This window comes from Oncorhynchus masou, unplaced genomic scaffold (genome assembly GCF_036934945.1).
Source record: "Oncorhynchus masou masou isolate Uvic2021 unplaced genomic scaffold, UVic_Omas_1.1 unplaced_scaffold_2565, whole genome shotgun sequence".
Lineage (NCBI taxonomy): Eukaryota > Metazoa > Chordata > Actinopteri > Salmoniformes > Salmonidae > Oncorhynchus > Oncorhynchus masou.
The window spans coordinates 33750-47512 of record NW_027016846.1 but is presented as its reverse complement, the minus strand read 5'-3'; the positions used below and the strand labels follow the sequence as shown (position 1 = coordinate 47512).

Genomic DNA, 13763 nt, shown 5'->3' with positions numbered 1-13763 from the left:
AACCAATCACAGTAACCAATCACAGTAACCAGACACAGTAACCAACACAGTAACCAATCACAGTAACCAATCACAGTAACCAATCACAGTAACCAATCACAGTAACCAATCACAGATCACAGTAACCAATCACAGTAACCAGACACAGTAACCAGTCACAGTAACCAATCACAGTAACCAGACACAGTAACCAGACACAGTAACCAATCACAGTAACCAGACACAGTAACCAGACACAGTAACCAATCACAGTAACCAATCACAGTAACCAATCACAGTAACCAGACACAGTAACCAATCACAGTAACCAATCACAGTAACCAGACACAGTAACCAATCACAGTAACCAGACACAGTAACCAATCACAGTAACCAGACACAGTAACCAATCACAGTAACCAGACACAGTAACCAATCACAGTAACCAATCACAGTAACCAGACACAGTAACCAGACACAGTAACCAATCAATCACAGTAACCAATCACAGTAACCAATCACAGTAACCAGACACAGTAACCAATCACAGTAACCAATCACAGTAACCAATCACAGTAACCAGACACAGTAACCAATCACAGTAACCAGACACAGTAACCAATCACAGTAACCAATCACAGTAACCAATCACAGTAACCAGACACAGTAACCAATCACAGTAACCAGACACAGTAACCAATCACAGTAACCAGATAACCAATCACAGTAACCAGACACAGTAACCAATCACAGTAACCAGACACAGTAACCAATCACAGTAACCAATCACAGTAACCAATCACAGTAACCAGTCACAGTAACCAATCACAGTAACCAGACACAGTAACCAATCACAGTAACCAATCACAGTAACCAGACACAGTAACCAATCACAGTAACCAACAGAACACAGTAACCAGAGAGCAGAACACAGTAACCAATCACAGTAACCAGAACACAGTAACCAGATCACAGTAACCAGACAGTAACCAATCACAGTAACCAGACACAGTAACCAATCACAGTAACCAATCACAGTAACCAGACACAGTAACCAATCACAGTAACCAATCACACAGTAACCAGACACAGTAACCAATCACAGTAATATCACAGTAACCAATCACAGTAACCAGACACAGTAACCAATCACAGTAACCAATCACAGTAACCAATCACAGTAACCAGACACAGTAACCAATCACAGTAACCAATCACAGTAACCAGATGCACAGTAACCAATCACAGTAACCAGACACAGTAACCAGACACAGTAACCAATCACAGTAACCAACACAGTAACCAATCACAGTAACCAGACACAGTAACCAATCACAGTAACCAGACACAGTAACCAATCACAGTAACCAACACAGTAACCAATCACAGTAACCAATCACAGTAACCAATAACCAATCACAGTAACCAGACACAGTAACCAATCACAGTAACCAATCACAGTAACCAGCTCACAGTATCACAGTAACCAGATGCACAGTAACCAATCACAGTGACCAATCACCTATAACCAGACCACACAGTAACCAACACAGTAACCAATCACCAGTAACCAGACACACAGTAACCAACACAAACTCAATCACAGTAACCAGACACAGTAACCAATCACAGTAACCAATCACAGTAACCAGACACAGTAACCAATCACAGTAACCACACAGTAACCAATCACAGTAACCAATCACAGTAACCAGACACAGTAACCAATCACAGTAACCAATCACAGTAACCAATCATAGTAACCAGACACAGTAACCAATCACAGTAACCAGACACAGTAACCAATCTGAGTAAGCAGACACAGTAACCAATCATGCCACCAGACACAGTAACCAATCACAGCTAACCAATCACAGTAACCAGACACAGTAACCCTATGTCCAATCACAGTAACCAGACACAGTAACCAGTACCTATGACACTCTAACCAATGCCAGCACCTAACCCTCTCCTCTCTGAAAGTAACCAATCACAGTAACCAATCACAGTAATCAGACTCAGTAACCAATCACAGTAAACAGAACAGAGACTAGGAGAGACAGAGAGCAGAACAGAGAGACAGACAGAAAGCAGAACAGAGGAGAGACAGATACCAGCTGACCTATGACCCTCTCCTCTGTGATATCAGCTGACCTATGAACCTCTCCTCTCTGATGCCAGCTGACCTATGATACTCACCTATCTGATACCAGCTGACCTATGACCCTCTCCTCTGTGATATCAGCTGACCTATGAACCTCTCCTCTCTGATGCCAGCTGACCTATGACACTCACCTATCTGATGCCAGCTGACCTATGACCCTCTCCTCTCTGATGCCAGCTGACCTATGACCCTCTCCTCTCTGATGCCAGCTGACATATGTCCCTTTCCTCCTGATGCCAGCTGACCTATGACCCTCACCTATCTGATACCAGCTGACCTATGACCCTCACCTATCTGATACCAGCTGACCTATGACCCTCTCCTCTCTGATGCCTGCTGACCTATGACCCTCTCCTCTCTGATGCCAGCTGACATATGTCCCTTGCCTCCCTGATGCCAGCTGACCTATGACCCTCACCTATCTGATACCAGCTGACCTATGACCCTCTCCTCTCTGATGCCAGCTGACCTATGACCCTCTCCTCTCTGATGCCTGCTGACCTATGACCCTCTCCTCTCTGATGCCAGCTGACATATGTCCCTTGCCTCCCTCTGATGCCAGCTGACCTATGACCCTCACCTCTCTGATACCAGCTGACCTATGACCCTCTCCTCTCTGATGCCAGCTGACCTATGACCCTCTCATCACTGATGCCAGCTGCTCAATGACCCTCTCATCTCTGATGCCAGCTGACCTATGACCCTCTTCTCTCTGATGCCAGCTGACATATGACCTTCTCTCTCTGATGCCAGCTGACCTATGACCGTCTCCTCTCTCATGCCAGCTGACCTATGTCCCTCTCCTCTCTGATGCCAGCTGACCTATGACCCTCTCCTCTCTGATGCCAGCTGACCTATGACCCTCTCCTCTCTGATGCCAGCTGACTTCCATGCTCTCCTCTCTGATGCTAGCTGACCTATGACCCTCTCCTCTCTGATGCCAGCTGACCTATGACCCTCTCCTCTCTGATGCCAGCTGACCTATGACCCTCTCCTCTCTGATGCCAGCTGACCTATGACCCTCTCCTCTCTGATGCCAGCTGACCTATGACCCTCTCCTCTCTGATGCCAGCTGACCTATGACCTCTCCTCTCTGATGCTAGCTTAACTTCCATGCTCTCCTCTCTGATTCCAGCTGACCTTTGACCCTCTCCTCTCTGGTGCCAGCTGACCTATGACCCTCTCCTCTCTGATGCCAGCTGACCTATGACCCTCTCCTCTCTGATGCCAGCTGATCTTTGACCCTCTCCTCTCCGATGCCAGCTGACCTATGTCCCTCTCCTCTCTGATACCAGCTGACCTATGACCCTCTCCTCTCACCTCTGAGTGTAGGGTTGTTTTCTCTAATCTGCTTCCCAAATGGCATTCTGTTCCCTCTGTAGACCAGGGCCCATAAGGATCCACGGGGCAGGATGCCATTGGGATGCATGCTAAATGTACCTGCACAGTGGTCTCTCTCTCTCTTCTCTCCCTTGTTTTCTTGGTGACATTCCATCTTGTGTTTAAAACGTCTTTCCCTGCCTTTTATGGAGAAGTACCCCAGGCAACTATTCACCCCTCTCCTCCTCTCTCTCTCCCTTTCTCATCTTTCTCCCCCCCTCTCTCTCTTTCTCTCCCCCTATCTCCCCTTTTCTACATCTCCCCCTCCCCTCTACCCCCTGCCGCTCTCTCCTTCTCTCTCTTCCCTCTATCCCCCTCACCTCTCTCCCTCTCTCTTCTCTCTATCCCCCTGCCTCTCTCCTCTCTATCCCCCTCACCTCTCTCCCTCTCTCTCCTCTCTATCCCCCTGCCTCTCTCCTCTCTATCCCCCTCACCTCTCTCCCTCTCTCTCCTCTCTATCCCCCACCTGCCTCTCTCTCTCCCCTCTATCCCCCTCACCCTCTCCCTCTCTCTCTCCCTCTATCCCTCTCACCTCTCTTCCCTCTATCCCCTCACCTCTCCCCCCTCCCTCTATCCCCCCACTTCTCTCTCTCTCTCTCCCTCCCTGCCCTTTGCCCCCCTCTCTCTATCCCCGTCTCATCTTTACTCTTCTCTCTGTGTCTTTAGACCTCTATCCCCCTCACCTCTCTCCCTCTCTCTTCCCATTCTGATCTAGGATCCCCCCCCCCCCATTTAACCCCTCACCTCTCTCCCTCTCTCTTCCCTCTATCCCTCTCACCTCTCTTCCCTCTATCCCCTCACCTCTCTCCCTTCCCTCTATCCCCCCACTTCTCTCTCTCTCTCTCTCTCTCTCTATCCCCGTCTCATCTCGTTCTCTCTCTCTCCAACTCTCTCTCTCCCTCTTGGCACAGACATGCTCAGGAGAGTACTGATTGCACTCTTCGCCAGTGGGAAGGAAGGAAGTGAAGGTCTTGTTAAGGACTGGTAATAAATACTGTACAAATGATGCTGTTGGATTATGTACTTACAAAGAACACAGCCACTGTCTACAAACAAAACAACAAGTAATGGACACATTTACAAAGACAATGAGGGAAAGGTTAGTGGTCTTCAATACATGTTTTACTGTGTCTTGTATATTACACCAATTAGACATAATATATGCTTCTAACTAGTGCAATTTTGAATCGGCTTAATTATTTATGTTACTCTTCACGTTAACAAAATAGATCTCTTTGTGCAGTTTTCAAAAATTCGTGCTGATCCCCCCCCCGTCCATTTAACCTGATTCATTCTGATCTAAGATCAGACCCCCCGTCCATTTAACCTGATTCATTCTGATCTAGGATCAGACCCCCCCCCGTCCATTTAACCTGATTCATTCTGATCTAGGATCAGACCCCCCCCCCCATTTAATCTGTCCATTTCACCTGATTCATTCTGATCTAGGATCAGACCCCCCCCCCCCCCCGTCCATTTCACCTGATTCATTCTGATCTAGGATCAGACCCCCCCCCGTCCATTTAACCTGATTCATTCTGATCTAGGATCAGACCCCCCCCCCCCCGTCCATTTAACCTGATTCATTCTGATCTAGGATCAGACCCCCCCCCCGTCCATTTCACCTGATTCATTCTGATCTAGGATCAGACCCCCCCCCCCCCGTCCATTTAACCTGATTCATTCTGATCTAAGATCAGACCCCCCCCCATTTAATCTGATTCATTCTGATCTAAGATCAGACCCCCCCCCGTCCATTTAACCTGATTCATTCTGATCTAGGATCAAACCCCCCCCCCCGTCCATTTATCTGATTCATTCTGATCTAAGATCAGACCCCCCCCCCATTCGTCCATTTAACCTGATTCATTCTGATCTAAGATCAGACCCCCCCCCCCCCGTCCATTTAACCTGATTCATTCTGATCTAGGATCAAACCCCCCCCCCCCCCCCGTCCATTTAACCTGATTCATTCTGATCTAGGATCAGACCCCCCCCCCCCGTCCATTTAATCTGTCCATTTAATCTGATTCATTGGGATCTAAAAGATGAAACTGATCCTAAATCAGCACTCCTCCCCTCAGACTGTGTCAATGTGGACCCAATCAGCACTCCTCCCCTCAGACTGTGTCAATGTGGACCCAATCAGCACTCCTCCCCTCAGACTGTGTCAATGTGGACCCAATCAGCACTCCTCCCCTCAGACTGTGTCAATGTGGACCCAATCAGCACTCCTCCCCTCAGACTGTGTCAATGTGGACCCAATCAGCACTCCTCCCCTCAGACTGTGTCAATGTGGACCCAATCAGCACTCCTCCCCTCAGACTGTGTCAATGTGGACCCAATCAGCACTCCTCCCCTCAGACTGTGTCAATGTGGACCCAATCAGCACTCCTCCTCTCAGACTGTGTCAATGTGGACCCAATCAGCACTCCTCCCCTCAGACTGTGTCAATGTGGACCCAATCAGCACTCCTCCTCTCAGACTGTGTCAATGTGGACCCAATCAGCACTCCTCCCCTCAGACTGTGTCAATGTGGACCCAGTTACCAGCAGGTGTCTTGATAATCGAAAAATGCAGCGAGTCAGGGGTTCCTGGGCCACATGAAATTGTTAAAATAATGTTTTCATATTTCTGTTTTGATATGATCAATACATACATCATCTTGACCTAATAGCAACAGTATCTCTTGACAACGAGGCCTGTTTTCCATGACATGCCTAGATACTAATAACCACTATGCCTAAATACTAATAACCACTATGCCTAAATACTAATAACCACTATGCCTAAATACTAATAACCACTATGCCTAAATACTAATAACCACTATGCCTAAATACTAATAACCACTATGCCTAAATACTAATAACCACTATGCCTAAATACTAATACCACTATGCCTAAATACTAATAACCACTATGCCTAAATACTAATACCACTATGCCTAAATACTAATAACCACTATGCCTAAATACTAATAACCACTATGCCTAAATACTAATAACCACTATGCCTAAATACTAATAACCACTATGCCTAGATACTAATAACCACTATGCCTAAATACTAATAACCACTATGCCTAGATACTAATAACCACTATGCCTAAATACTAATAACCACTATGCCTAAATACTAATAACCACTATGCCTAAATACTAATAACCACTATGCCTAAATACTAATACCACTATGCCTAAATACTAATAACCACTATGCCTAAATACTAAAAACCACTAGGCCTAAATACTAATAACCACTATGCCTAAATACTAACAACCACTATGCCTAAATACTAATAACCACTATGCCTAAATACTAATAACCACTATGCCTAAATACTAACAACCACTATGCCTAAATACTAATAACCACTATGCCTAAATACTAATAACCACTATGCCTAAATACTAATACCACTATGCCTAAATACTAATAACCACTATGCCTAAATACTAATAACCACTAGGCATATTTCCCATGACATGCCTAAATACTAATAACCACTAGGCTAATAAATAAACTTGTTTCTCTAGATTATTTAACAACCTAAATCAGTTTTTCCCCAAACTCAGTCGTCGGCAACTACCACTATACTCAGCTGATTCAAATAATCAACATATTAGGCAATAATTTAAGAGAAGTGATGGTGTAAGGGGGATACTATACCAAACGGGTTTATTTCGTATTCTTATCGGTACTTTCATTTTTAAACTGCATTGTTGGTTAGGGGCTTTTGTAAAGTAAGCATTTTTACTGTAAGGTCTACTACACCTGTTGTATTCAGCATTTCACTGTGAGGTCTACTACACCTGTTGTATTCAGCATTTCCCTGTTGTATTCAGCATTTCACTGTGAGGTCTACTACACCTGTTGTATTCAGCATTTCACTGTGAGGTCTACTACACCTGTTGTATTCAGCATTTTTACTGTGAGGTCTACTACACCTGTTGTATTCAGCATTTTTACTGTGAGGTCTACTACACCTGTTGTATTCAGCATTTTTACTGTGAGGTCTACTACACCTGTTGTATTCAGCATTTCACTGTAAGGTCTACTACACCTGTTGTATTCAGCATTTCACTGTGAGGTCTACTACACCTGTTGTATTCAGCATTTCACTGTGAGGTCTACTACACCTGTTGTATTCAGCATTTCACTGTGAGGTCTACTACACCTGTTGTATTCAGCATTACACTGTAAGGTCTATTACACCTGTTGTATTCAGCATTACACTGTGAGGTCTACTACACCTGTTGTATTCAGCATTACACTGTGAGGTCTACTACACCTGTTGTATTCAGCATTTCACTGTGAGGTCTACTACACCTGTTGTATTCAGCATTTCACTGTGAGGTCTACTACACCTGTTGTATTCAGCATTACACTGTGAGGTCTACTACACCTGTTGTATTCAGCATTTCACTGTGAGGTCTACTACACCTGTTGTATTCAGCATTACACTGTGAGGTCTACTACACCTGTTGTATTCAGCATTTCACTGTGAGGTCTACTACACCTGTTGTATTCAGCATTTCACTGTGAGGTCTACTACACCTGTTGTATTCAGCATTACACTGTGAGGTCTACTACACCTGTTGTATTCGGCGCATGTGACTAATACAATCGTTATTTGATGTACAGTAGACTTAGCTCCTGGCTCAGATATTGTCTGAACATCATCGTAAACCTAAACCACCTGATCGGGAGGTGTACCAGATTCCTGAGAGGCCTGGTGAGCACAGCCTCCGTCTCCCTGTGTATGAATGATTCAGTCCAACCCGATAAACTCAATCATTATTTAATGAGGCAAGATTAGATTTCCTTTATACACATAATGGGTTTAACAAAAACAAACTATATCACATTACAAAGGTAATAAGTTTACCCCCCCCACTTCAAAATACACACACTCAAAACGTGTACGCGTTCACACACGCACCCATATATACACACTTGCGTGTCCGCATTCACACACAACCACTCAAACACACACACACACACTTACTCAATGCAGACACACACTGACACACACATACAGCGTCACCGGAGTCCTGCTCTGACTTGCCAATTTGCCGAGTTGGCAAAGACGCCGCTGCCTGCCATCATCTCCACAATGTGCAGTGCATGGATCTGTCTTCAGGTCAGTTTGAAAAACATCTAATGTCTTAGTTATTTAGTGGCTCAGCCCTGCTCTACTTCTAACTACGGACAGTGAATGTCAAAGTCACATATTATAGCAACAGGTTCAGGAGGCTAGTCATTAATTCATTTCACACAGGATTTACTAAGTTAAACAACCCTCTGGTTGGGCGTTGTCATGACAGCTGGAGCGTTGTCATAAAAAAGGTCTAGCCTAGAAAGGCAGAAGAACAATATTTGAATCCACTTGAATGGATAATTAACTAACTAACATAGGCTATTAATCCTGGTGTTTTCCTTATATTGTCCACTTAGTTCTCATATCACCTCCTAGTGCAAATCAGGAAGCTGCCAAGTAGTCAGAATCTTAGGAAGGGGAGGGGTCATAGGTTTAGGAAGGGGAGGGGTCCTAGGTTTAGGAAGGGGAGGGGTCCTAAGTTTAGGAAAGGGAGGGGTCCTAGGTTTGGGAAGTGGAGGGGTCCTAGGTTTAGGAAGGGGAGGGTTCCTAGGTTTAGGAAAGGGAGGGGTCCTCGGTTTAGGAAGGGGAGGGGTCCTAGGTTTAGGAAGGGGAGGGGTCCTAGGTTTAGGATAAGATTTAGATTTAGGATAGGATAAAGCAATCCTTCTCAACCCCCCCCCCCCCTTAAATGATTTAGATGCACTATTGTAAAGTGGCTGTTCCACTGATGTCAGAAGGTGAATTCACCAATTTGTAAGTCGCTCTGGATAAGAGCGTCTGCTAAATGACTTAAATGTAAAATGTAAATGTAGGAAAGGGAGGGGTCCTAGGTTTAGGAAGGGGAGGGGTCCTAGGTTTAGGAAAGTGAGGGGTCCTAGGTTTAGGAAGGGGAGGGGTCCTAGGTTTAGGAAAGGGAGGGGTCCTAGGTTTAGGAAGGGGAGGGGTCCTAGGTTTAGGAAAGGGAGGGGAGGGGTGAGAGGCTGTGTCTGAGAGCATCGAATCCGTGATGCATTGTTGGTAAATTGTGACTGACTGATCTACAAATAATTCTAAGTAGTTATTTATGATGCAAGGTGGCTTGTAGATCAGTCAGTAATCTGCTGCAAGGTCAAACAAGTCTAGACTTAGGAGGGAAGGACTCAGAGCCTTTGCAAGAGGAGGAGTCAATCAGACAGTCATCAATGCCGGCCCCCTTGTCTTCCTGGTTCCTCTAGCTCCTCCCCCTCCTCATACTCATAGTCCATATCTCCTCGTTCGTACTCCAAATCCCCAACCTCATACCCCTCCCCCTCACATATAAGCTCCTCCTTGTCATATTCTATCCCCTCCAGGTCATACTCAAGCCCCGCCCCGTAGTCGTTCAACGCCCTCTCTAACTCCGCCTCCATCTCCTCCTTCCTCCTCTCTTCCTCGGTTAGGGGCATCGCCACGGTTACCACCTCGTTGTACTTGTGCCCAGCGTGCGATGCACTGTTCTGTTTGGCCGTCTTTAGAATGCCTTGGATCACAGGCCCATCCCCGGCCAGCACAGCCTCTTCCGCATCCCTCACATCCTGCTCCTTCTTAGCCTTCCTGTCTGCCCGTTCCTGGAGCTCCTCCTGGGCCCCCTCCCCAACCAGCAGCACCTCCTCCCCCACACCAGGAGGCCCCTCCACAGGGTTGTGGTCGTAGGAGAAGAGGCGGAGGGCGGGGAGCCGGCTCAGATTAGGGAACACCTCGATCTTGTTCTTGTCCAGGTCTAAAATCTCCAGATCCACCATGCGGAGTAAGACACGGGGGAACTCTGTGAAACGGTTTCCGTAGAGCCAGAGTCCCCGCAGGGCCTCCATGCGCCACAGGTCCGGGGGCAGTGTTCGTAGCCTGTTGTCCCCCATCTGGAGGGACCTGAGGTGGGGTAAGTCGTAGAGCTGGCGGGGGAAGCATGTGAAGTAGTTGCTCTCCATCCAGAGGCAGCGAAGGCTCTGAAGGTTGCGTAGCTCTGGAGGGAGAGATATCAGGCGGTTGGAGCCCAGGTAGAGACGTGTCAGGTTACGGAGCTGGCAGATGGCCAACGGGACGTCCTCCATCTTGTTAAAGTCGAGAGCCAGGATGCGGAGGCCCTTCAGTTGGACGATGTTCTCCGGGAGGGTCCGCAGGCTGTTACCACACACATACAGCTTCTCCAGGTGACGTAGCCCACAGACCACACCGGGCAACCTGCGAAACTTCTTATAGCTCAGGTCCAAAACGGGATCTCCGCTCGCCAGCATCTCCTCCACCCCTAGGGGAAGCTCATCATCCTCCATCTCCTCCTCTTTCTTCTTCTTCCTCCTCCTCTTCTCCTCCTCCATTACTTTCACTTTCTCCCCATCCCCATCCTTCTCTTCCTCGTCCTCCTCCTTCCTGGAGGAGTTGCCCATGCCGTGCCCGTTGCTACGCCCGTTGCTACACCCGTGGCCCGGCAGCCTGCCGTTGGATACTGGCTGAGTCAGGATGGAATCAGGGGATGAGGCTGAAGCCTTGTCTGAGACTGGGGTTGGAACTGAGACTGAAGCTCCAACAATGGCTGGGGTTGAGGCTGAAGCTGGTCAGGACAGGACAGTGTCTGAAGACGTGTCTGAGGCTGGTCGTGTCTGTGTCCGAGGCTGGTCTGGCTGGGGCTGACGCTGGTTCTTAGACTGGTCAGCCCGGTCGGAGGCTCCTACTCTGAACTGAGGCTGGTGCTGGTCAGCCCAGTCGGAGGCTCCTACTTTGAACTGAGGCTGGTGCTGGTCAGCCCAGTCGGAGGCTCCTACTCTGAACTGAGGCTGGTGCTGGTCAGCCCAGTCGGAGGCTCCTACTCTGAACTGTTGAGAAATGATCCCGTGGCAGGACCTGCAGCAACAGGGGGCATTGTGTTCCTTAATAGGCCAGTGATTGCTCTCTGCTAGCTCAGCAGCCACAGACCAACACATGGTACTAGAAGTGGCACTGTCTGACTGCCCCACATTAGATGAAGTGTCAACTGACATCGACACATTACAATAATATTGATGGATTTGTAATTGTAATTGTAAAAAAAAAAAAAAAAAAAAAAAAATGTTTACCCTTATTTTAGCAGGTAAGTTGACAGAGAACACATTCTCATTTACAGCAAGGACCTGGAGAACAGTTGAAAGGGAGGGGTGGGGGGATGGATAAGCCAATTAGAAGCTTATTAACAACAACAACCAAAAGCAGCAGAGTAGTGTTTGAAGAAGTGATAATAATAATCATAATAATTTAACTCAACAATATAAAGCTGAATGTTGATGATAAAACATAGTCTCTTCATGTCTGTTTGGAGTCAGCCAGAGCAGTCAACCAATGTAAATAAGACTATAAATGTCTTCCCAGAACAGATCAAATGACTCCACAAACTTCCAACAGAAGCAGACTTGCCATTTGGGTATCATATGTTCATTTGGATGCTGTCCGCGTCTTACTGTCAGCTACTTTACTCCATGGAAGTTTTCAGTAGATATGTTCTCAGCCCAGTGTGACAGACGACAACCGCAGGGTTTAGACGTTTCATTTCACTTTCCATATGAGCTTGAATTCTGCTCGACAGACGGAGCAGATGTCAGTGTCACCTGTTCCACTGATCTTATGATGCGAGAACGCAGAACAAGAATTACCCCCCCCCCCCTCAAAAAAAGTGGATACGTTCGCGTTAAATGTCCTTTTTTCCGTAATGACTGTATGTTCAGTCCGTCGAGCGAGAGAGCGAGTCGGAGCCCAGCTTGACGCGCAGGCGGCTACGCAGCTGTGTGGTGATGTGTTGACCTGGCCAGCGGCAAAGTGAAAGAGCATAAAAGGAAGTCCACTTTGGTGATCACTCACTCTTGCTTTGGTGATGACGGTTGCGCACTTAGCGCATTTCGGGCTATCGTTAATGTCGTCATCTTGCTGCCCAAAGTCACTAGACCGTCCGCCTGTATACAAAATGGAGAATTTTCAATTTGGCTACTATGAAAACTATCGGTTACGCGCGGGTCGCTCGGTCCGCTCTTCGCTGTCGCCTCACTGATATCTCAAACTAGTGTACGTTATCCGGTTTCTCGCGTCTCGGCTGGAGATTTGCGTACTACGTTGCCTAGGACTGTCTCCCATCCCTAGCAACCGAAACAGAGGGACACGAGAGAGCATTGTCAAACACGTACATCACATGGTTAGAGAGGGAGAGGGAAAGAGGGGGCAGGGGAGAGAGACAGGGAAAGAGAGAGACAGAGAGAGAGAGGGGAGGGAGCAGAGGAGATGGATGAGAGAGTGGGGGAGGAAAATAGGGAGAGAGAGTGATTGAAGAGAAATAAAGAGGGGACAGAGAGGAGAAAAGAGTGATGAGAGGGACCACTGATGTGATCTAGTATAATTAAGAGTTAAAGATTGGCACATAGCAGGCTATGAAATATTCCCAGATAAAGTCTGTAATTGACACAGGATTTACATAATAGCCTACGCTTCATATTGACCAATTATAAATAGGGAGTTGCATTCAAAATGGAAAATTGGTCATATGATTGTGTGCATGGGCACACTGGCAGCTGTATTTATTTAGGAACATGCAACACACACATAGATGATGTAATATAATACAAGCCAATGCATCTACAAACGAAGGTATGTTTGTAAACCTTTGAATCGTTCTAGATGAGCAGCTATGTTCAGGTTGCAGAATGTTAATGTAGCCTAACTAACTAACATAAGCTATCTATTACAACTAATAACCTAACTAACTAACATAGTTAAGCTAGCTATTACAACTACTAACCCAACTAACTTAGGTTAATAGTTGTAATAGCTAGGCTAACTAACAGGTTATTAGTTGTAATAGCTAGGCTAACTAACAGGTTATTAGTTGTCATAGCTAGGCTAACTAACAGGTTATTAGTTGTAATAGCTAGGTTAACTAACATGTTATTAGTTGTCATAGCTAGGCTAACTAACAGCTTATTAGTTGTCATAGCTAGGCTAACTAACAGCTTATTAGTTGTCATAGCTAGGCTAACTAACAGCTTATTAGTTGTCATAGCTAGGCTAACTAACAGGTTATTAGTTGTAATAGCTAGGCTAACTAAGTAACACAGGTTATTAGTTGCAATAGCAAGGCTAACTAACAGCTTATTGGTTGTCATAGC

At 46.4% G+C, this 13763-nt stretch overlaps 1 protein-coding gene across 1 annotated transcript; it reads right to left on the bottom strand.

The window, feature by feature from the left end:
• Positions 1–8314: 8314 nt before the first annotated feature.
• LOC135539252 (leucine-rich repeat-containing protein 10B-like) lies at positions 8315–12739 on the bottom strand. The gene has a single exon (XM_064965081.1). The coding sequence runs from the start codon at positions 11025–11027 to the stop codon at positions 9807–9809; it is 1221 nt and encodes a 406-aa protein (XP_064821153.1). The 5' UTR covers positions 11028–12739; the 3' UTR covers positions 8315–9806.
• Between the last annotated feature and the right edge of the window lie 1024 nt (positions 12740–13763).